Source organism: Ammospiza caudacuta, chromosome 9 (genome assembly GCF_027887145.1).
Source record: "Ammospiza caudacuta isolate bAmmCau1 chromosome 9, bAmmCau1.pri, whole genome shotgun sequence".
Lineage (NCBI taxonomy): Eukaryota > Metazoa > Chordata > Aves > Passeriformes > Passerellidae > Ammospiza > Ammospiza caudacuta.
The window spans coordinates 1,209,115-1,231,063 of record NC_080601.1 but is presented as its reverse complement, the minus strand read 5'-3'; the positions used below and the strand labels follow the sequence as shown (position 1 = coordinate 1,231,063).

Genomic DNA, 21,949 nt, shown 5'->3' with positions numbered 1-21,949 from the left:
AATGCAGTATATTTTACAATACAGTATATTTTACAATACATTATATTTTACAATGCAGTATATTTTACAATACAGTATATTTTACAATACATTATATTTTACAATGCATTATATTTTGCAATACAGTATATTTACAATAGATTTTATTTTACAATACATTATATTTTTACAAAATATAGTCCATTTTTAATGTATTATATTTTAGGGTGATACTTTGCCCCTCTGGATATGAACAAGAATGCTCCTATTAGTTAAATATTAGTAAATATTGCCCAGGGTTGGAAACCTTGTGCCTGTTCAGTGTGTGGGTGTCAGACTGACACCCACATGGATTTGGAGATGAGCTTCTGATTGTTTTCACTGCATGAGGCAGCAACAACATTGCTTGACCTTTGATGGGGAGAAGGAAAAACCCCAAATTGTGTTGTCTCATTTGTTTGTCAAAACAGAATTAATAGAGTTTTGCCACAGACTCCTAATGTGTGCATATCTGTGTGGGTGACAGGTGGGTGTCAGAAAATAAAATAGCTTCCCATGCTGGGACACTTGCTGGGGTAGATGGATGCTTCCTTCTTTTCTGTCTGGATTTCTGGTGCTTTGTCCAGCTCATCCTCCTGCTGTGTAGTATTTTAGAGAAATGAAGGGGGATGAGATTTGGGGCTTGCTGGTTTTGGATTAAATCCATTTCCTGTGGGTTCCTTGGATCACCTAAGGTATCATTGCTATCTTTTGCCTTCATTTGGAGTTGCAATGCAATTTTTAAGGCTCCAGCTCTGGGAAAAAAAAAAAAAAAAAAAAAGAGGGAGAAGAAATGAGAAAAGCCCTCCAGGGCAGGCCGAGGTTCTTTTTGCCAATATTGTGTCTCTGTGGCTGATGAGTAGCACAGAGGTGCAGGAGCAGGGCAGTTCCCTCCCACAAGACTCACTTGGTTTGCAGTAATTCACAGCTTGGTGCTTCCCTGAGCTGCAGGCAGTGGTTTTGTGTTCAGCTGCCTTGTATAAATGTCATCTTCTCCCTTTCCTTCCTGTTCCCTATGCTGGAAGGTACAATGCAGGCAGCAGTGATTTCAGCCAGTGCTCCACTCCCAGCAATTCCTTGCAGTTGTTTTTGCTTTTCACTGTTGCAGAGCAGTGATTTGGCATTTCCATGGCCCTTTCCATCCTCGTGCCAGAGCCTCATTCCTGCATGGTAATGCCCAGCTCAGAGCCCCTCTGTGTCCCAAACCAGAGGCACAGAAATGCTGATTTGGGCAGTCTGAGTGTCCCTGTGCCGCAGCACTGCTGAGTGGTGCCTGCCTTGCCCACACAGACAGCCCAGGCTGATGTGAGCATGGCTTCAGGGGCTTTTCCAGGGCTTTTTCCAGGGCTGGCTCCTCTTGGCAATCTGCAGGCCCTCTGGTGATAAGGAGTTAAAAATCCAAACTGCAGATCACATTTAACACTGCACTTGTTTCATCCTTGAGTTTCTTTTGTGGGCATCATCTGAACTTGGCAAACTCTGATTTTTGGGGGCAGGGAGTGGGAGTTTGGCTTTTGTGGGGTTTTTTATGATTGTCTTCTAACCACTTCTGTCAGGGCTTTAACTTCAGGAAAAAATTCTTGGGTGTCCCCTGTGAAGCTTTTCTGACGTAGGAATCTTTGCAAACTTCTTGTTTGTGAGCATCTGAGCCTTATCTTCTCTAAATGCTTTTTTCCCCTGTTTTTTTTTTTGTTTGGTTGTTTTTAGTTTTTTATTAACAGTTGGATGATCTGTTGACCTTTTAGATTCTGTAATACTGGTGGTAGCCCTAATTTCTTTGAAAATACAGTGTTATGGTGCTTTAATGCCTTTTGGAAGCTGTTCCTTAGACTCTTTCACTCATGGACTGTTTGCCTTTTTTGAGTTTTTATTTATAGCTTGACAGATCCTTATTTTCTTTATGCTGGCTGTTTATTAGTAGGCTGTATTAAAAAAATAGGGGTGGAATAAAAACAGATAAAAATCCTCATTACAGTCCTATACAAACACAAACCTGATATTAGCCACTAAAAGTAATGTTTTTAGAGTAATGCTTTGATAGCCCACTGTTATAATCAAGATTTTCTAGATCACTGAACCAGTAGGAATTTGTAACTAAATGCCAGAAACTACATTTTGTGAAGTGCTGAGTGACACTCAATAACAATAAACTGTTCTATAGATGCAGAGAAGATTTTTTTTTTTCAGTTTGGTCGTTTGGTTTGAGTTGAGAAAGTCATTGAAAGTGGGAATTGAGAAAGTGAGGAAATGGAGAAGTTACTCCTGCTTTGACTCTCTGTTACTGTTAGTATTAGTATTATTATTATAGTACTCTTAGTTATTAATTGGTATTAGTAATCCATTGAAGGAAAATGGCTCTGTGATGGTTATTTCTGTTCCTGCTTGGCAGTTCAGGGCTCAGGAGTTCTGGTGCAGCCCTGCTTGGTGGGGGATGCTGAAGCTGTCATGCAGTTTGGAACATGACTGGGGAATTTTTACAATAGATTTGCAAAAGACTTCAAGGTAAATTCAGTGGACTGACTGTCCCCTAGACACAGGTGTAGGTGGGATGTGCAGTTCCATTCTGCCTTAAACAGCCTGCTGTACTTTGTGCTTTTATTGCATTTCTTGAACTGTCTTTATGATGAAGTGATGTACTCCATAGGAGAAGTCTTAAAGGAAATTATTTTTAGCAGATAGAGAGGGTGGTTGGTGGGGGTTTTTTCACTTTTTTCCATGGTGTTTTATTAGAGCATCACTTTCTTGCCATGGTGTTGTACCACATTATGAGAGTGTGTGTAGCTGTGCAGACACTATTTTCACTGTTAAGTACAGAATTAGAGGAGTTTATTTGGGACAGAAATGTTTGTAACATCATCTGAAGTAAAGTTGTTCTTTAGCAGAAGCAATAAAGTAAAAATGAAGTAGAAAACTATGTTAAGGCAAACAAGGGTAAGTATTATCAAGCAGCAAGAATTTTGATATTATCAATGTTTATTTAGAGGAATGTGACCTCTGAACAAACATCCCTCCCAAACCAGGTGCTGCTTTCCATGGCTGCAGTGTGGCAGAAGGGGAAGCCTGAGGGAGTGAGGAGGGGCAGGGCCCTGGGAGCTGAGCTGTGGGTTTTGTCCTCACCTCTGCAGTGCTGGTGGTGTGATCACAGAAAAATCCCTGACCCTGAGTGTGCTGCACCCTGCTCATCTGTAACCACTGCAAAATGCCTGACCCTGAGTGTGCTGCACTCTGCTCATCAGTAACCACTGCAAAATGCCTGACCCTGAGTGTGCTGCACCCTGCTCATCAGTAACCACTGCAAAATGCCTTATCCTGAGTGTGCTGCACCCTGCTCATCTGTAACCACTGCAAAATGCCTGACCCTGAGTGTGCTGCACTCTGCTCATCTGTAACCACTGCAAAATGCCTGACCCTGAGTGTGCTGCACCCTGCTCATCTGTAACCACTGCAAAATGCCTGACCCTGAGTGTGCTGCACTCTGCTCATCAGTAACCACTGCAAAATGCCTGACCCTGAGTGTGCTGCACCCTGCTCATCAGTAACCACTGCAAAATGCCTGACCCTGAGTGTGCTGCACTCTGCTCATCAGTAACCACTGCAAAATGCCTTATCCTGAGTGTGCTGCACCCTGCTCATCTGTAACCACTGCAAAATGCCTTATCCTGAGTGTGCTGCACCCTGCTCATCTGTAACCACTGCAAAATGCCTGACCCTGAGTGTGCTGCACTCTGCTCATCTGTAACCACTGCAAAATGCCTGACCCTGAGTGTGCTGCACCCTGCCCATCAGTAACTACTGCAAAATGCCTGACCCTGAGTGTGCTGCACCCTGCTCATCTGTAACCACTGCAAAATGCCTGACCCTGAGTGTGCTGCACCCTGCTCATCTGTAAGCACTGCAAAATGCCTGACCCTGAGTGTGCTGCACCCTGCTCATCTGTAACCACTGCAAAATGCCTGACCCTGAGTGTGCTGCACCCTGCTCATCAGTAACCACTGCAAATGCCTGACCCTGAGTGTGCTGCACTCTGCTCATCTGTAACCACTGCAAAATGCCTGACCCTGAGTGTGCTGCACCCTGCTCATCTGTAAGCACTGCAGCAGTGCCAGGAGCAGCTGCAGAAGTGCTGCAGATATTGCACATCAGTGATACTCCTGCAGAAATGACTAAGGAACTTTACAGGATTGGAATGACAGCAGCTGTGCAGAGCCAACTCTTTGATGTAGTCTGCCAGCACTGAGGAGAGAAAATTCAGCAAAGTGGAGCTTATTTCCATTTTAATATCCCCTAGACATGCTGAGAATAAAAGGCTGTAACATTTTCCACTAAGAAAAGAGTTTTAATGTGATTTAGTGTGTGTGTTTAAGGGGCAATTAGGGAAAAGGAGGGCAGACTCTCTTCTGTGACAAGCTGAGCCATTTGTTCTGCTGTCTGTCAGAGCAGCAGCAGGTTTGGACAGCAGCCTGCACTGGTGGAAGGAAGTGTATTATTAATTATTAAGGAATTAGGAGGGTCTTGTCCTGTGTTGAGGGATCTCCATACACAGACTCTGTACAGAGGCAAAATCTGCAGGTTAGAAGACTTGAAGGCACAGTGCTGTAAATGAGTTTCCTATTTCAGGAAATTCAGGGAGCATCAAAGTATGTTCTCACTTTCAGATCAATTGCTTGTACCCTGCAAAGCAGACATAGTTTGTTTTACTGAAGAAATTCAGAATGGGCTGAAGGGAATACTACAGTGGAGCCACATGGAGATGAAAAATACCTTAAAAGGACCTTTTTGTTGGTTCTCTTGTTTTGGGAGAGTTTATCCAGTAATTTACAGGAGTATTTAACACAGTTAAAATTTTGGGCTCTTTGCTAGCAGTGTCTGGTTTCTGTCATGTTGAAGTTAATACAACTCTTGTGGTGATGGTAATTGGAAAGTAATTTCTCATCCATGTGGTAATTCAGCATCTGGGGCACTGAGCTTCTGCAGGCTGGCTCTGAGCTACTTTCACAAGTCCTGTACGTGCTAATTTAGATAGACTGGCTTATGTCTCAGGACATTTTTATTCACAGTGTTGTTATTCCTTGTCCTAGAGCTCCTGCCAAGGAAGTAGAACTCGAGCATTTGGACAGCTGAAGCAGGTTTTATTGATAGTGTAACTTTACTGATGCTGTTCATTGCAAGCCATTTAGAAATTGTTTGAAAGAGGTGGGAGACAGGAGCCAAACTGCTGATGATAAAAAGTTGTTTAGGATAATGAAGAGGGGGGACAGGCATCATAAAGAGCAGGAAGGATTTGCAATCACAACAAATGGCCATTAAAATAATAGCTAAAACTCACTCAATAAATATAAAGTCCCACAAAAAACCAGTGTTGTGGTTTCATATACGCAGCGATGGAGCACTGTTCATGCTCAAGATAACTATTCACTAGACATCAGCTTGTTCAGCTGTGATGGAAGCAGCAAAACAAACGGCTGGGAATTATTGGGGAGGAGCAAAGAAACCATGGAATGGTTCTGCCTCTGTGCAAAGTGTGTTGTGCCTCAGGCTGGCTGGGTCTGGTCCCCATGTCCAGAGAGCCCAGCAGGACTGGGAAGGGAGAGGAAAGCAGGGCTCTCTCAGGGCTCTGTGGAGAGCTGCACAGCAGGGTCTTAGCCAGGCTCGCCCTGGATCAGAACTAGAGGGCACTGGCAGGAGAGCTATGCAGGAGCAAAAGGCAATGGTTTTTTCCTGCACATAATCTGTATCTAAGCTTTCCTGGTAATTTAGTGGGGGGTAGATTGCTGCATGGATTTAAAAATGAGTAGAGAAATGCAGAAAAGGCAAATCCTTAAGAAGCTGGGAGAGAGCACATCCCCTGAGCTGCTGGGGGTGGCTGGATGTGCCTGCCCTCCCTGAGACCCATCTCACATCCCATGAGTGCCTTTTTTGCTGCTCCTCCATGGGCAGCTGCTGCTGGCCAGGCTCAGGCTCAGGGTCAGGGTAAGGCTGGCCAGGCTGCTGCTCTGACCTCATTCTTGTGCTCTGCAGTTTTTAGAATCCCTTTCTGTCTCTTGACTATCCTTTTATGCACAGGTGTGAACAATCTGAACTTCTCTTGTTTATCCCATAACTTGATGCTGAATTGCTGGAACAAATTCTGCTGGATAAAGCACCTTTTCAATAAATATGCTGTAGATTTTGGTTCATGCTTTCTGGTAAGAAAAGTGGCTAAGCTTAGACCTTTGTGGCTGTAGAAGAAGATGTAGCTGTGGTGTGTTGCCCTAAGAGCTGCTGATTGTGTTTGTGTCTCAGTTAGCTGTGGCTCACCTTGAGGGCTTGCTCATGTTCTCAGGTTCTGTTTGAGCCTCTCTGGGCTAGCTGATAAATTGAATTACCTGAGTTGCTGCCTTCCCTTGGATGTACACAGCCACAAGGACACCTGGATGGCTGCAGGAGTGCAGGACATGGTGGGGTGGGTGCACAACTACAGCACCAGAGCCAATCTAAACCTTCCTTGGGGTCAACTTGAGGCTGTAGTTGCATTTCAGTGTTACATAATGCTTCACAAACTTGTTACAAGTATGTTTTGTTGATTATGTTATTTTTTCAGTGTGAGTCAGACAGTCAGTCGTGGTTAGCTTGTGTGGAAAAGCAATTGCAGGAGAAAGGTTTTTATTTTCCCATTCTAAAAACCTAGCTTTTAAGGTCCCCCACTTAACAAATGATTACTTTCTCATGTCTTTTAAATTCATTAGGGACCAAAATTAAACAAACTGAAGTATTAAGCTATTTACTTTATCACTGTTGCTAACTACATCACAGAAATCATGAGTAATACCAAAAGCCTTTGTTTGGACACAAGGTTTGCCAGCTGATTTCTGCATTGTTCCAGAGTTCAGAGCTCCGTTGTCCTGCTCAAAACTTCTTTTCCTTACATTGAGGGTGGCATTGCTGCAGATTTATTATTATTATTCCACGGGAGAGCCTGAGTTGAGCCCTTCTGTGAGGATGTCAGGGGTAGCATGAGGGAATTCTCAGTTCCCAGGGAAAGCAGCCTGGCTCCAGCTGCCCTGTGCCTGTCCCTGCTCTGTGCACAGGGGGCTCCTCTCTGCCTGCACCAGGTGGGAGCAGTTTGAGCCTGCTCTCAGGGACAGGAGTGCTGCCTTTGCAGCCCCAAGGTGAGGGACTCTGAACTGTTTTGGGGTCCTGTAAGAATATTGGATTCGCTGCTGTGTACGCAATTGTTATTGTTAGGTTGGATGTGAGATACACACACGTGATCAGGGTCCAAGAAGAAAAAAGCTTTTTATTCTGCATGTTCTCCAGCTTATATACTCTTAACAAAGTGTGATCATTGACTGCATCACAATAACCTATTATATTCATTGGTGCAAAGCAATTAGCATCAATATAATTGGCAAAAGTTTTACAGAAATTTAATAAGGCACATATACACATCTACTTAAGCACGTAGTCTAGTTTACAGAAATTTTCATGTATCTTTTCTAATCTGTTTCCATGCTGATGCCCTTGTCTTCTTCCTTGCTATGGATGCACTTAAAAATCATGAATTATTTCTTCTATTAACATGAGCTTTGCATGCAGGCCAGCTGTCAAGCCCCTCCATACATAATGAAGCAAATTCCAGCTACGTTGAACTCCAGAAGAGTGTGGTCTTGGTTTAAAGGAAACTATAAATTTTCTTTGTGTTCACTTGTTATTTTTCCTGGACACACTTTCTAGTTTAGAGGTATAAGAGAACTTCAAAAGGGCAGCCTGATGTTGTACAGTACCACACTGCGCTATTGAAGTTACAGCCTAGAAATAAATTTTTTTTAAATTAAAAAAGAGAAGTAAAAGCATCATTTCACACTGAGTAATAAAATTAAATTGTTCTGGCTTGAAGGAATTGTGCTGCCTCAGCAATGTAAAACTCACATTGACATAGTAACCTGTACTGTGCATCATCCCTAACAGATTTCTGTAAACCTCACCTAAAGGTGAATGAGTTGGATTGTTTTTCTTTCTTTATAAAACATACTGAACTGTTGGGGATCACAAGCGAGACTCATTTTGAGGAATGGTCTATCAGAGGCATTTGCTCATATTCTCATTAATCCTAAGGTTATTGTAAGAGTATGTTATTAACCTTAGAGGGGCCATGCTTTATCTCCTGACACAAACTTTAAGCTTGCTTCTTCCTGCTCAGCCTGCACAGATGCTCTCTCCAGCTGCCCATCTGTTGCACACCTTTTCATTTACAGATGGACTGCAAGCGTGCTTTGGTCCCTGCTTTTGATGGGTCCAAATGCCTTAGATGTTCAGAGGTGATCAGGCTGAGGGGTCACACATGAGTGACAGCTGCACATCTGGCAGCAAAGCACATGTGACACCAGTCCAGTAGGGAATCTGAAGGCTCAGCTATTTGGAGGTATTGAAAGAGCAGGTGAGCTGTTGCCTTCCTGCTTTCATGGTCCATGCCCAGTGCTGTTTGTTACCTGCTGCAGGGTGCTGGGTGAAGCCTGGCTGAGCAGCTGCATGCCTGCAGCAGGTGCATTGCAGCACGGCTGCACAGAGGGCTGCAGGGCAGGGCTTGGGGAGCACAGAGAGAGACACTTGCTGGAGGTTTTGTGCAGGCTAAAACACATTGGATGAATACATAAACCTGCTTTCAAAGACTGTGTTCTAGTATTGCCTAGCTTTAATGCATTTTTGGTGGTCTTAAATGCAGCTCTGTTTCAGATGGTGGCAAAACCTATGTGGAGGTAGGACTATAATTTTTCCCATTTTTATTCAGTGGTGTACTGTACTGTTCCATACTGGTTAGTGTGTGTGTGAGGAATAAGGTTGTTCTGTGTATCATACAGGTAGCTTCAGCACTCTAAGAACTTTAATATAGGTAGTCTGGGGATATGTTCTGAAAAGTCACATTCCTTCCCTCACTAAGAGCACAGCCTGTTCCATAATTTTTTTTTTAATTTTTCTTTGCAAGGTGGGAACCATCTTAGATATCTGTAACAGTCGTAGCTGCCCTAGCACATGCCTGTGTGTGCTTTGGGAGTGTGATTTCACATAGGTATGAGCCTTCTGGAATGTTTGGTACTGTTTTCTGTCACATTTTTAAGGTAATGTTGGGTTCTCAGGTGATCTGTTGTCCTTCTAGAGGTTATTTTCCTTGTAATGCATCTTCTTTACTGTTTGTGTACAACACCTAAATTATTACTCCTCCTGTAAAATGTACTGCTATTTCTACTGCAGGAAAAAAAAAAAAGCACAAAATCATGTTCTACACCAGAAACTACACCAGAAATGAGTGTGTGATGCTGTCCCAGTCCTGCTAGCAATGGACACTCTCTGGGCAGCATTTCTTTTTTCCTTTTTTCCTTTTTTCCTTTTTCCTTTTTTTCTTTTTTCCTTTTTTTTTTTTTTTTCTTTTTTCTTTTTGTTTCTTTTTTCTTTTTTCATTTTTTTTTTCTTTTTTCTCTCTCTTTCTCTTTCTCTCTCTCTCTTTCTCTCTCTTTCTCTCTCTCTCTTTCTTTTTCTTCTTGCTTTTGCAGGCGTGCCTTGTCCCCGAGGAGAGCAGCCCCTGCGGCGATGCCCATGCTTACAGTAACCCAGCCATTGTTGCAGGTGATCCGGAGGAGCAGCGACGAGGAGAAGCTGCTGTGCCTGGTGCGTCAGCGCGCGGGGCACCACTGCCAGACGGCCGTGATCGTCATCCTGATCCTGGCCTGGGAGGGCATCCCACACCTGCTGGCAGACACGCTGTACGAGGAGCTGAGGCAGAGCCTGCGCAAGTACGGCTGTCCCACCAGCCGCCGCTGCGCCCTCAACGAAGAGTGAGTGCTGCTCCTCAGGGACAGGGGCTCACCCGGGACACCCGCAGTGCCAGAGCACTGCTGAGAGCTCACCCGGGACACCCGCGGTGCCAGAGCACTGCTGAGAGCTCAGCTGGGACACCCACGGTGCCAAAGCACTGCTGAGAGCTCACCCGGGACACCCACGGTGCCAAAGCACTGCTGAGAGCTCACCCGGGACACCTGCGGTGCCAGAGCGCTGCTGAGAGCTCACCCGGGACACCCGCGGTGCCAGAGCACTGCTGAGAGCTCACCCGGGACACCCGCGGTGCCAGAGCACTGCTGAGAGCTCAGCTGGGACACCCGCGGTGCCAGAGCACTGCTGAGAGCTCACCCGGGACACCCGCGGTGCCAGAGCACTGCTTGGGCTCACCCGGGACACCCGCGGTGCCAGAGCGCTGCTGAGAGCTCACCCGGGACACCCGTGGTGCCCGAGCACTGCTGGGAGCTCAGCTGGGACACCCACGGTGCCCGAGCACTGCTGGGAGCTCAGCTGGGACACCCACGGTGCCAGAGCACTGCTGAGAGCTCACCCGGGACACCCGCGGTGCCCGAGCACTGCTGAGAGCTCACCCGGGACACCCGCGGTGCCAGAGCGCTGCTGTCACTGTGGGATCACACCTCACTGCTGGCCTTTCCTGGAGAAAAGGCTCTCAGCAGGAGTTGTGTGCCATGCCCAAGGCTCTCAGCTGGAGCTGTGTGTGCCATGCCCACGGCTCTCATGGCAGCTGTGTGTGCCATGCCCAAAGCTCTCATAGGAGCTGTGTGTGCCATGCCCAAGGCTCTCATGGCAGCTGTGTGTGCAATGCCCACGGCTCTCATGGCAGCTGTGTGTGCCCTGCCAGGGCTCTCAGTGTGTGCCATGCCCAGGCTCTCATGGCAGCTGTGTGTGCCATGCCCAAAGCTCTCACTGAGAGCTGTGTGTGCCATGCCCAGGGCTCTCAGTGGCCATGAGCTGCTCCTGGCTGTGCCCAAACACCACCAGTGTGCCCTGTGCTCACAGCAGTGCTAACAGAGCTGCCAAGAAAGGGGATGTGACTTGGTAAAGTAGATATGAGGTTGAACACTCAAAATTAGGATCATCCTCTGTGCCTCTGAGAGGAATTTAAATTGATTAGAGAATATCTGCAACTGCAGTGCTGCCTGTGTGCTGATTGCTGTGTAGCCCACGTTTAACAGACTGAGGGCTGTATGGGAACCTGAATCTAATGGTTGTGCTCTTAAAGGGTCTACTCAGAAAGTCAAATCAATTTGGAGTTAATGATTTTGCTGCACATAAAACAAGAACTATTGGATTTAGGGTAATGTTAAGTAGCAGGGCTATTTTCTTGGTTGAAGATGTTATCCAACTGGATAAGTCAAAATGAATGCATGGCTGTATTTATATAGCTGTAACTGTTTATATTTCTGTCCCAAATTTGGCTGTTGGGGAAGTTGAGACTATCTTCATGGAGGAAAGTCAGCCCTCTACACAGGAGTATTTTCTTAATGGAAAATACCTGGTTAAGTCATGAATTTCACAAATTCCTTTGTTATGCTCTGTGTTATAAAAGAAATAGCAAAATAGCACTGACCTAAAAAAAACCCAGACCCAAGAGCTGTGTTGCCAGCTGACCTGCTATGTCTTTATTTCCTTTTCTAGTCGTTCTTGTGCATGTCAAGGACTTGACCCAGAAACTTGTGGAGCATCATTCTCATTTGGCTGTTCATGGAGTATGTATTTCAATGGCTGTAAGTTTGCCAGGAGCAAAAACCCCAGGAAATTTAGGCTTCTCACTGATGACCCTAAACAAGTAAGATATGTTTTCTCTCAAAATGCCTTTTCTGATGATTTTCAGAACTAGACATTCCCCACCCCTTCTCTCTCCCACATGTATGTGTAACTGACCAACAAAGTTTTTGTGTCTGTAGTATTTAGAATAAATGACACTGAGATTTCATTCAGTGGAATGATTACTATGTATTTATATGCCATAAAATGATTCTGAATGCTTTTGTGCATGCCTGTTTAGCTCACTGTGTAACTCTGTGTGAAATTTTAATTCCTTGTAAGTAACAGCCTTTTCTAAGGGCCAAGCTTGCAGCTCAGGGTTTCAGGCCTTTTGCCTTGGAACAGAAAATGTTGTACCTTGGGGTTGCACTGCTTTCCTGTTGTAGGACCAGCTGACAGCCTGGGCTCCCCTCTGTCACCAAGAATAAACTGTTTTTTTCCTGTGGACAGCATATTTTTTTAAAATAGTTTTGAAGGAATTAATACACTAAAATGAAGTGCAGTGAAACGATACCAAAATTGCTGCTTATGAGTGTTAGTGATGCCATAAAGGTGAGGCAGCACAGAAAGCAGTGATGGTTTATGTGAAGTAACAAACCTCTAAAAAAGATCCAACCACATTAGTTACTTTACATTGAAATATTTTTCTGAAGAAGGAATAAAGGTGTTGTAGGCTGGTAACTACTGCCTGGTGAACAGAGACTCTCAGGGTGACTCCACAGTGCCTTTTGTTGTGACTGTAGGTGTGTGCAACCCCATTCCCTATGGATCTCCTAGGTAAAAGTGCCACATCTTTGCTGGCACAGCTGGCATGTTTTGGGCACTCCTGGAGTTACACTGCAGAAATCTTTCTGTGCACACACAGCGTGAGACATCCCTTCTTGAGAGATGTCACTTGATTCACTGCAGGTAAATACTGCTCCCAGCTGCTGACTTGTCCTAAAAGGGTTTCTGAGGTGTTTCTCATGCACCTGAGTGCAAGCCCTCAGTCTCCCCTGGGCTGTGTGGGTACTCACAAACCTCATTGGGGTAGTCACAAACCTCACTAGGGTGTTCACAAACCTCATTGGGGTACTCACAAACCTCACTAGGGTGTTCACAAACCTCATTGGGGTACTCACAAACCTCAGTAGGGTGCTCACAAACCTCATTGGGGTACTCACAAACCTCACTAGGGTGCTCACAAACCTCACTAGGGTGCTCACAAACCTCATTGGGGTACTCACAAACCTCACTAGGGTGCTCACAAACCTCACTAGGGTGCTCACAAACCTCATTGGGGTACTCACAAACCTCACTAGGGTGCTCACAAACCTCACTAGGGTGCTCACAAACCTCATTGGGGTGCTCACAAACCTCACTAGGGTGCTCACAAACCTCATTGGGGTACTCACAAACCTCACTAGGGTGCTCACAAACCTCACTAGGGTGCTCACAAACCTCACTAGGGTACTCACAAACCTCACTAGGGTGCTCACAAACCTCATTGGGGTACTCACAAACATCATTGGGGTACTCACAGACCTCACCAGGGTGCTCACAAACCTCATTGGGGTACTCACAAACCTCACTAGGGTGCTCACAAACCTCACTAGGGCTGAGGGGGGCTTCTGCCTCAGCACAGCACTCTGCCCCTCAGCCCTCCTCACTGAGCTCCTTCTTGAGGCTCTGCAGCCAAACCCAGCCCTGCTTGTCACAAGAGGGAATTTGTTTTATAAACTTCCACTTAATAGGAAAATGTATTTATTGGGCATCCTTGCATTTTAGGGATCCTGTTCCTTCTCTGTCCTTTGCCATTGCCTGTGTGTTTAGGTTATCCCCTGCCTAATGCTGTGCATGGAGCATTCTGTGCATGCATTTTCTCTGCAGGTTTCTGATGCTGAATGAGAGGAGGTTAAGGGTGTAATATATTGAGGAAAGAATGGTTCTTAGGGTAGATATTCTCCTGGTAGGATGGATAATTAACCACATTAACTAACCACATTAGCTTCAATGTGGTTCAGAAAACCTTGTGGTAGCCATTTACAGCTGATAAAACTGGCTTTAGTACAAGTTAAAAATACAGCATCATCTTGTAATGTAACATCCCATTGAAAAAAGCAAAGTCTGCTGGTGTTTATGTTGGTGTTTACAGTGTGTGCTGATAAGTGGGTTTTTTTAAATAAAAAATAACAGCTTGCTTCATTTTGCCCCTATGCACTGTGGGAAACTGAAGCTGCAGTTCTCTCAAAGCTTGGTCCTGGGAGGAAAAGAAATTAGGGAGTCTGTCACTGCCCTCTGCTTTCCCAGTTGGTTGGTGATTTTCCTGGAAAAGCAAAAACTTAGGATAAGAATTTAGGGATTGTTTCTACAAATAAGAGCTTAAATATGACACTGCTGTAGAAGCCCACCTAGCTAATTCTGTGTTTATATGGATTAGCCATATAAAGGGAATGTTATTTCTGAATCTAGTAGTTATTTCCATTAAGTCCTGATTTTTGCCCCTCCAAAGAACAAAACAGTTACCAGAAAATGAGAAAAGTGCCTGAGAGAAGACCTAAGAGCTGAAGATAAATGCTATTAGCAGTTTCTCACACGGTGTCAGCACAGACTAAGGCCCCATAAGCAAAACACCAACAGAAGGCCTGGGCTTCCATCCCCACTCAGCTTGGGGTGTGATTTTTCTCCTCTGGATGTTACTTCTGTGGTTTTGTGTGCAACACACCTCACTCCTTGGCTGCATATGGAAAGTGATGCAGAAATCAGTTCTTGAGTGCTGGGTTGCTCTGACCTAGCAGGTATTCTCTATTGTTATTTGGCTGATTTCTGTTTAACAGCTTTGATGGGTTAGTCATGCAAAAGCAGGCATTTATGGCTGGTGACAAAGGGCAGCAGAACAAAGTCAGTTTAATAAAATATGGGCTAGAAGCTGACCTGTTGGACATGTCTAAACTGGCTGAGATTCTTTCAAAGCAAGCTGCAGCACCAAATGTTGCCTTTCCCTGCAGGAGGAACTTCTTGAAAACAATTTGCAAACGTTGGCTACTGATGTGGCTCCGGTTTATAAGAAGCTTGCTCCAGAAGCTTTCCAGAACCAGGTGGGTGTGTGAGATCCAGCTCTGATGAACAGTTTCAATCCGAGGAGCAGCCCCAGAGGGTGTTCCTGGTGGCTGTGCATTTGGAATCCTGGTGCATTTGGCAGGTTTCCACACACTGCCCCTCTTTACTTGAGCTGCTTAAGCTACTCATGGTGCTTAAGTAAGCACCATATTTTTATCTGTGAAAAATGCTCAGAGATAATGCTGTAAATAAAATGTTTTTCTGTCCAAGACATTTGATTGTGGCTGACCTGATTATCTTGTTGGCATGCAGCCACAGATGTTGCATGTTTCATAGGAAAACATAAACCCCTGAGTCTGCCTGGCTGCCCTGATGGTGTCCCAGGGCTGTGGGTGCCTGCTGGGGTTGCACAGCACTCTCAGTGTCTGCAGTTTGCTCTCTCTCCCTGCAGGTGGAAAAGGCTGCCCCGATGGTGTCCCAGGGCTGTGGGTGCCTGCTGGGGTTGCACAGCACTCTCAGTGTCTGCAGTTTGCTCTCTCTCTCCAGGTGGAAAAGGCTGCCCCGATGGTGTCCCAGGGCTGTGGGTGCCTGCTGGGGTTGCACAGCACTCTCAGTGTCTGCAGTTTGCTCTCCCTGCAGGTGGAAAAGGCTGCCCCGATGGTGTCCCAGGGCTGTGGGTGCCTGGTGGGGTTGTACAGCGCTCTCAGTGTCTGCAGTTTGCTCTCTCTCCCTGCAGGTGGAAAAGGCTGCCCCGATGGTGTCCCAGGGCTGTGGGTGCCTGGTGGGGTTGTGCAGCACTCTCAGTGTCTGCAGTTTGCTCTCCCTGCAGGTGGAAAAGGCTGCCCCGATGGTGTCCCAGGGCTGTGGGTGCCTGGTGGGGTTGTACAGCACTCTCAGTGTCTGCAGTTTGCTCTCTCTCTCCAGGTGGAAAAGGCTGCCCCGATGGTGTCCCAGGGCTGTGGGTGCCTGGTGGGGTTGTACAGCACTCTCAGTGTCTGCAGTTTGCTCTCTCTCCCTGCAGGTGGAAAACGAGCACATGGGCCCCGACTGCCGGCTGGGCTGCAAGGACGGCCGGCCCTTCTCGGGTGTCACCGCCTGCATCGACTTCTGTGCCCACGCCCACAAGGACACGCACAACATGCACAACGGCAGCACCGTGGTATGTACCTGCCCTCCTCACTGTGCTCTCACCGAGTGCTGCTGCTGCTGGGGGCTCATTTCATTGCAGTGGTTTCACAATTAACTGCAGCTTGCCATTATCGATGCTCATCTTGTTTGTATATATTTGTTACTGTCTACAGAGGGCATGAGTTCATTTTATTGCATAAAAGGTCAGAAAGGGAATGGGAGTGATCCCTCCTACAAAATACCTTCATTCACTGAAGACTCCTGGTCCTCTGGAGAGGCCTGGCCAGAGGGCAGGTCACTTTTTCCTGGGAAAGGGCTGATGCTAAAGGGAAGTGATTAACCAAGGAGCTGTACAGACCTCTGTAGAGGGAGAGCTAAAGCAAACTGATTAATTAGTAACTTACCTCCCCCAGGCTCACCAAATTCACTCTTTCTTGCCCTGGGCACCTACCAGGCTCCATGTTAGTGTACATACAGGTCAGGAAGCAGACAGTATCGATTGTAGTGGAGCCAGGTGACCATTACAGTCTTTAAATCTCAGTATGAAAGGAAAACCCACAGATTGGTGTGGTTGTATTATATGCCTTGATGGATTGCCAGTGAGAAAATTGGTTGGGAATTACTCAATTAAGTGATATTTGAGAAATTAACACCGTAGTGTTGAAGAAGGACAAGGCCAAAGCAGGATAGATACAACTGGCAGTGTTCTTTGAGCAGTTGGAGCATCCCAGTGCTCTGAATAGTGAGGGTGACTTCTTGTACAGCAGTGCAGGTAACAACAGTAACTTCCCTATCTATCAAAGGATGGATATCTGCAAAAAAATTATCTGAAATCTCTGCTTACTCTAGATTTTTTTTTTTTTGTTTTTGGAAATGCAAACTGAATTACTGTGTTGCTGTGATTCAATAAAGTGTTGCATTTACACCTATAGTTAACACTGACCATTTCTATGTGACACAATGAAATGACTGGTAGAGTTGTTTTAATGTTAATTTGTGTTTGTAAGGGCAGCAAAGGTCCATTCCTTTAAAGTATGGAAGCAGCTCTGAGAATCCACCAGGAATGCAGTCGTCAATTGACTGTTATTCTTGCTTAGTGCTGGCAGTATGCATTGCAAAATTGCTTCTGAAGCATAGGAATTTGATGCCCTTAAAGATTCTAAACTTGAAAATGAGACCTCCTTGTCAGACAAACTACATTATATGCTTTTTGATGAAGTTTAGTTCAGATGTTCTGAGTGCTCCATTATGTCCTGAATTAGAGACAAAATGGCAGCTGAGTCTGCTACTCATTTTACCATAATGGATCCCAAAAAAGTCACAAGTTATGGCCAGAAGCAGCTGGAGGGACAATTAAACCTTTTTTGTGGAATTATTGGGGAATAGTTCTACAACTGCATTTATCTGTAAGCACCTGCTGCCATTTCAGCTGCACATGGTCCTTGCTGGTGTTGATGCTTCGTGGATTGTGTGTGGTGTGTTTGCAAGTGGTTCCACATCTCAGAAACATGGAACAACTTGTGTGAGGTCACTGTGTGCTCATCACTATCACTTTCCACCCAGTTCTACCAAATGTTGTCAGTTTTGCAGAACATGACCAACTGATTATAACTGCTGAATATCTGCCTTGCAGTCTGGTTTTCATGGGTAGCTCACTCACAAATTAATACTGCACACCTGTGTTCTCTTTATTTAGATAGGATTTCTCTTTATTTTAGTATCCTTGCAGCAAGGGGCTGTTTGTAAATAGAAACCAGCTGTAAGTATCAACACTCGAGTTTACCAGCTTGAATTGGGCCATTATGAGGGTGAATTGGGGTTGGGAGGTTCCTCATGGTCTGTGCAGCCTCCCCAGTGAGGAGCTGGGGCTGTGTCTGCTGTTCCTGTCTGTGCACAGTTACACTCACATGAATTGGAAGCCTAAAGCAGAAAACGTTGGTTTTTGCAAGCAGGGTGGCAGGACAGGCTGGGCTTGCTTCACTCCAGATTTTCATGACAATCAAAATTAGGGTTGTTAGTTTTGGCTTATAACAAAGTCTGGTAATACCATAGGAAATGTGGTGGTTAGGACACAAAAAGAAATTAGTGCATGTGATACCAGCACCTCCTGCATTCCTGTCTGGTTCCAGAAGGTGCTGTGGGACTGCCTACAAGGCTTAAAATCCATGATGATTTCTTATAAATCACTGATCATGATGGAGGGGATATTTACATTTTGTCTGTAAAATGTACTGAGTGCAGGTACAATTCTGGGGTGACATTTCTCCCAGAGTTTGCTTTCTCATCATGTGGTCATGAACAGAATGAGAACAATTTGCACTGCACTGGAAACCTCCAGCATCCATCACTTTACTATGTTTCACTTGTTTTTTAACTGCTTGTCACACCTTACATTTTAAGGTCCCTACAGGGTGTACTTGTCATCTTGTTAGTGTTGTTAAGATTTCTTCCCTTTCCCCTTACAGGAACACAAAATCTTTATTTATAAAATTTTAAGTTCTTCTAGGCTAAAAAGGTTGAAGTAAATGCCTTGTGAGTTGATAATTGCAAATGCTGCTGGCTCTGTTATTGACACCTTTTCATTTTCTCCCTTCATCATTGGTAAATCACCTTTACTGCAAGTACCACAGAATTCTGCATGGGCCACCCAAAGAAAAAAAAAGCCAGAGTCTGTTCAAATTGTTTAAACCAGGCACAGTCATAAGTTCAACAAAGAACTTAAATGAGGTTAATAATAAGGAATAAGTTTGCTGTACACTTAAAAAAATATATTTTAAAACATTCTTGCATTTTTCTCAGTTTGTGTGTTTGATCAGCTGCACTATTTGTATGTGACTCTGAAAATTAATAATCCTGTAAAGTTTGTGTTAGCAGTGGAAGTGTCTTGGAAATGCCCTCTGGAGATCCAAGAGAGAATAGCAGACCTTAACCTACACAAACTGGGGATTGCTGTTACATGGTAATTAGCACTGAAGATTTGAGTTGCTAAACATTGTGTCTGGCTAGCAGAGTCAAGCTCTGAATTGACCCTGCTTCTGGTAGAAAGCTAAAAACAAACACTCCCTGCTTGCTCTGGAGTACAATGACAATTCTACAGAGATGTAAACTAATGTGTTTGTCTGAAAGAAGCAGAAATAATTTCTGCCTACAAAGTGAGTTTTTAAAGAACCTTTAAGGCAATAAATGTACCATTCATTTTTACTTAGACTCTTTTGCCATCTCTTAAGTTCTCCTGAGGGCCACTGATGTGTGTTACAGCTGCAGTGTAGGGTGCTTGCTCCTTATGGATGTGAAGCTAAATGGGCAACACAGATAAAAGCTTTGTAGTTATTGATGGAGCCTGTGAAATGTGAGGGCTTCTGTTCCTTTATCAGATTAGCTGTGAAGGGCCATGCTCTTCATAGCTGTGGGGATCCATTTAAGGCACTGGCAGTGTTCTTTCTGGGGTTTAGAAGTGACTGGGACACAAAGGCTGCTGCTGGCTCTGCAGTTTGTGTGGGTGTTGCTCATCCTTGGGGCAGGGGCCCTTGGTGCTGGGCTGAGGAAGGACAGACCAGCTGCAGTTCTGCAGCAGACATTGGGAACAAGGGGAGGAAGATAAATCTCTGTTTTGAGGGCACCCACAATATGTCATTCGTTACTGGCAGTAGAGCTAAGTCCTGATAATCAACACCAGTCTGTCCACAAACTCTCTGGGGTTCAGGTAAACCCCCAAAGCCTCTGCTTTTGCCATGCCTGGGTGTATTTTGGCACATGACAGCACTGGCAGGGGGCTCCAGGCCTTTGCAGTGGCTGACAGGGTGGCTGTGCATGGTCACACCACTGTCTGCACCCCCTGCTCACTTTGGGGGCTGCATCAGCTCCAGGTGCTTCAGTTGGTGCTTCAGTTTATCACAGACAGGAGGAAGATGAATCCCTGGGCCTGTAAAGAGGAATTTCTGTTTGATTTTTCTATTGTGCAAGTGGAGAAATGTGAGAGGGTCACTCTGCTGACCTGTGAGCTCCCAGGGAGCATTCTGGGCTGTACCTGTGTCTGATGGCACAGCCTGGGGCCATCAAGTGGGCAAAAGGAAGAGATGTTTGGGGTTCCCTGCTCTAGTATGTATGACCTGCATACTCTTGTTCAGGGTAGAGCAGGCCAAGAGAACAATGTGGTTTGTCCTGGCTGCAAAGGAAAAGCAAAGATGTTTTATCCATGATGGTGGGCAGGGCTGCAGCAGCCCCTGAGCCCCCAGGGGCACCCACTGTGTCTCCAGCTGCTCAGGGAGGGGTGCAGGAACCTGATTGCATCTCCCAGGTTTGGAAAGGCTGTTTGACTGCTGAAACCTGAATGGGAACCATCTGTCATTACAACACAGTGCAAAAGCTCCATCATTGCTACATGTGGGGTTCAGGAGGACACAGGCACATCAAAGAGAGCCAGAATAACACATTGGGAGCTGTGTGGCTACACATGGATGTCTGCAGGGGATTGCACTGAGTTCCTGGTGCATTTGAAGTTTAAATGAAGGGAATAGTTTCATAATCAAGTTTCATAAACATGCAACTTTTACCATGACATCACTAAACCCAGAATAGGTGATGAGTTTGATCACCAAGCACATTGGAAAGCTAAACAAACCTTTTGGCCAACACTTCTTTGGCCTTTGAGCATCCTGGATGGTTTAGCTGCCTGTTCTGGAAAAAGCAGAGTAGCAGGATATGCAGCTTCATGCTGTAAATGGCCTTTAGCAGACTTGATGGCTTTCTCATGCTTGTGTTTCATTCTGGTCAGTTTGCAGCAGTGTCAGCACCAATGGAAAATTCTGCTTTTCACTTCTCAGCAATGGCTCCGAAGTTCTTAATGGAATATTTTGCACAGATTTGAATATTGGAGTAGTTTTTAAGCAGAAGTTTCTCATTTGATGATTTACCACCTTTAGCTGTACTACCTGAATTTATGGCTGGTTTTCTCATATCATTATTTTCAGTTATCTGTTTGCCCTAACACCCTCACTTTTATGTTAAAATATATTAAAGGGGCATTAATTGTGAAAGTATATATATATTAAAATTGGTGTTATGGTATTTAGGCTGTAGATGTACTGGTCTTCAGATCTGGATACCATTTTGGTTATACATTAATTTCCTAATATGTATTTGAAGTCAGTATTTAATATCCAGGGTGTGCTGGAGTTGACAGTACTCACACCACAGTTGTGTCAATACAGTACAGCTCTCATCTTGTTCAGTTCCTCAGAACAGTTCTTCATCTTTCTTGTTCCACAGGGAGTTGGCTATGCCTGGAAATTTATAATTGTGAATTGGATGAGGGTCTCAATATTCAAAATAAAAAATATTGTGGATTGAATCTTCGAGACTTCTTTCAGACTAGTGCCTGGGCCAGACACAGGCTGGACATGGTATTCTATGAGACCACTGCCCATTTGCTGGTGAAAACAAGAGGGAGCCAGGCCCCTCCTTGCTGACTTTATTACTGCTTTTGTTTATCATTTAGAAGGGGAAACCTTGGGGTCTTTCTGGGTCACTGGGACCCCGAGAAGGTTAAAAGTCTCTTTTTCCAGCCCTGCACTTGAAGAAGGAGTCAGGGCTCTTCATTTCTTGGTCTCAGGGTTGTTTATTGTTCCTTATCTGTAAAAAATTTTCTCGTGCCCTGCTGAGGTCCATCCAGCAGGACAGTTCCAGGCACTCTGCCTACCCCAGGGTGGTGTTATGTCTTTATACTAAAAACTACGTGTACAATATTTACCATTACTTCCCAATACCTATCACCCATGTTAGACAGTGAACTTCTACTCTAAACCAATCCCAAAGTGCCACCATCACAGCAGAAGATGGAGGCCAAGAAGAAGCAGCAGAAAGGCTGGACATGCCCAGTTCCTTCCATCTTGCCCCCCTGAATCCCCATACCAAAAACCCCTAAAATCTATTTTTCCACCCCATGATAACTTCATTATTATTCTACCTAAACTGTTGTGGCTTGCTGATCTCCATCTCAGGTTGGTAACTTGCTCCATGGGTCACAATCAAACCCACAGGGGCATTTTGGGCTCTGTGCCAGGGTCTGTGAGCCCCCTGGCAGGGTCTGGGCTGTCCTGGACAGCCAGAGGGATGTCCTGGGTGCCCACACGGACAGTGCACTGGGCTCTGTAAAAACACCACTCCT

The 21,949-nt window shown here is 45.2% G+C and overlaps 1 protein-coding gene across 1 annotated transcript in view; it reads left to right on the top strand.

Moving 5' to 3' along the window:
- The window catches only part of TET1 (tet methylcytosine dioxygenase 1), a 57,996-nt gene that overhangs the window by 29,312 nt on the left and 6,735 nt on the right, over positions 1-21,949 (top strand). Inside the window, exons 6-9 of the mRNA XM_058810547.1 lie at positions 9,619-9,827; positions 11,488-11,638; positions 14,604-14,693; positions 15,677-15,814. Of these exons, the coding sequence (XP_058666530.1) occupies positions 9,619-9,827; positions 11,488-11,638; positions 14,604-14,693; positions 15,677-15,814 (588 nt within the window). The remainder of the gene's footprint in view (positions 1-9,618; positions 9,828-11,487; positions 11,639-14,603; positions 14,694-15,676; positions 15,815-21,949) is intronic.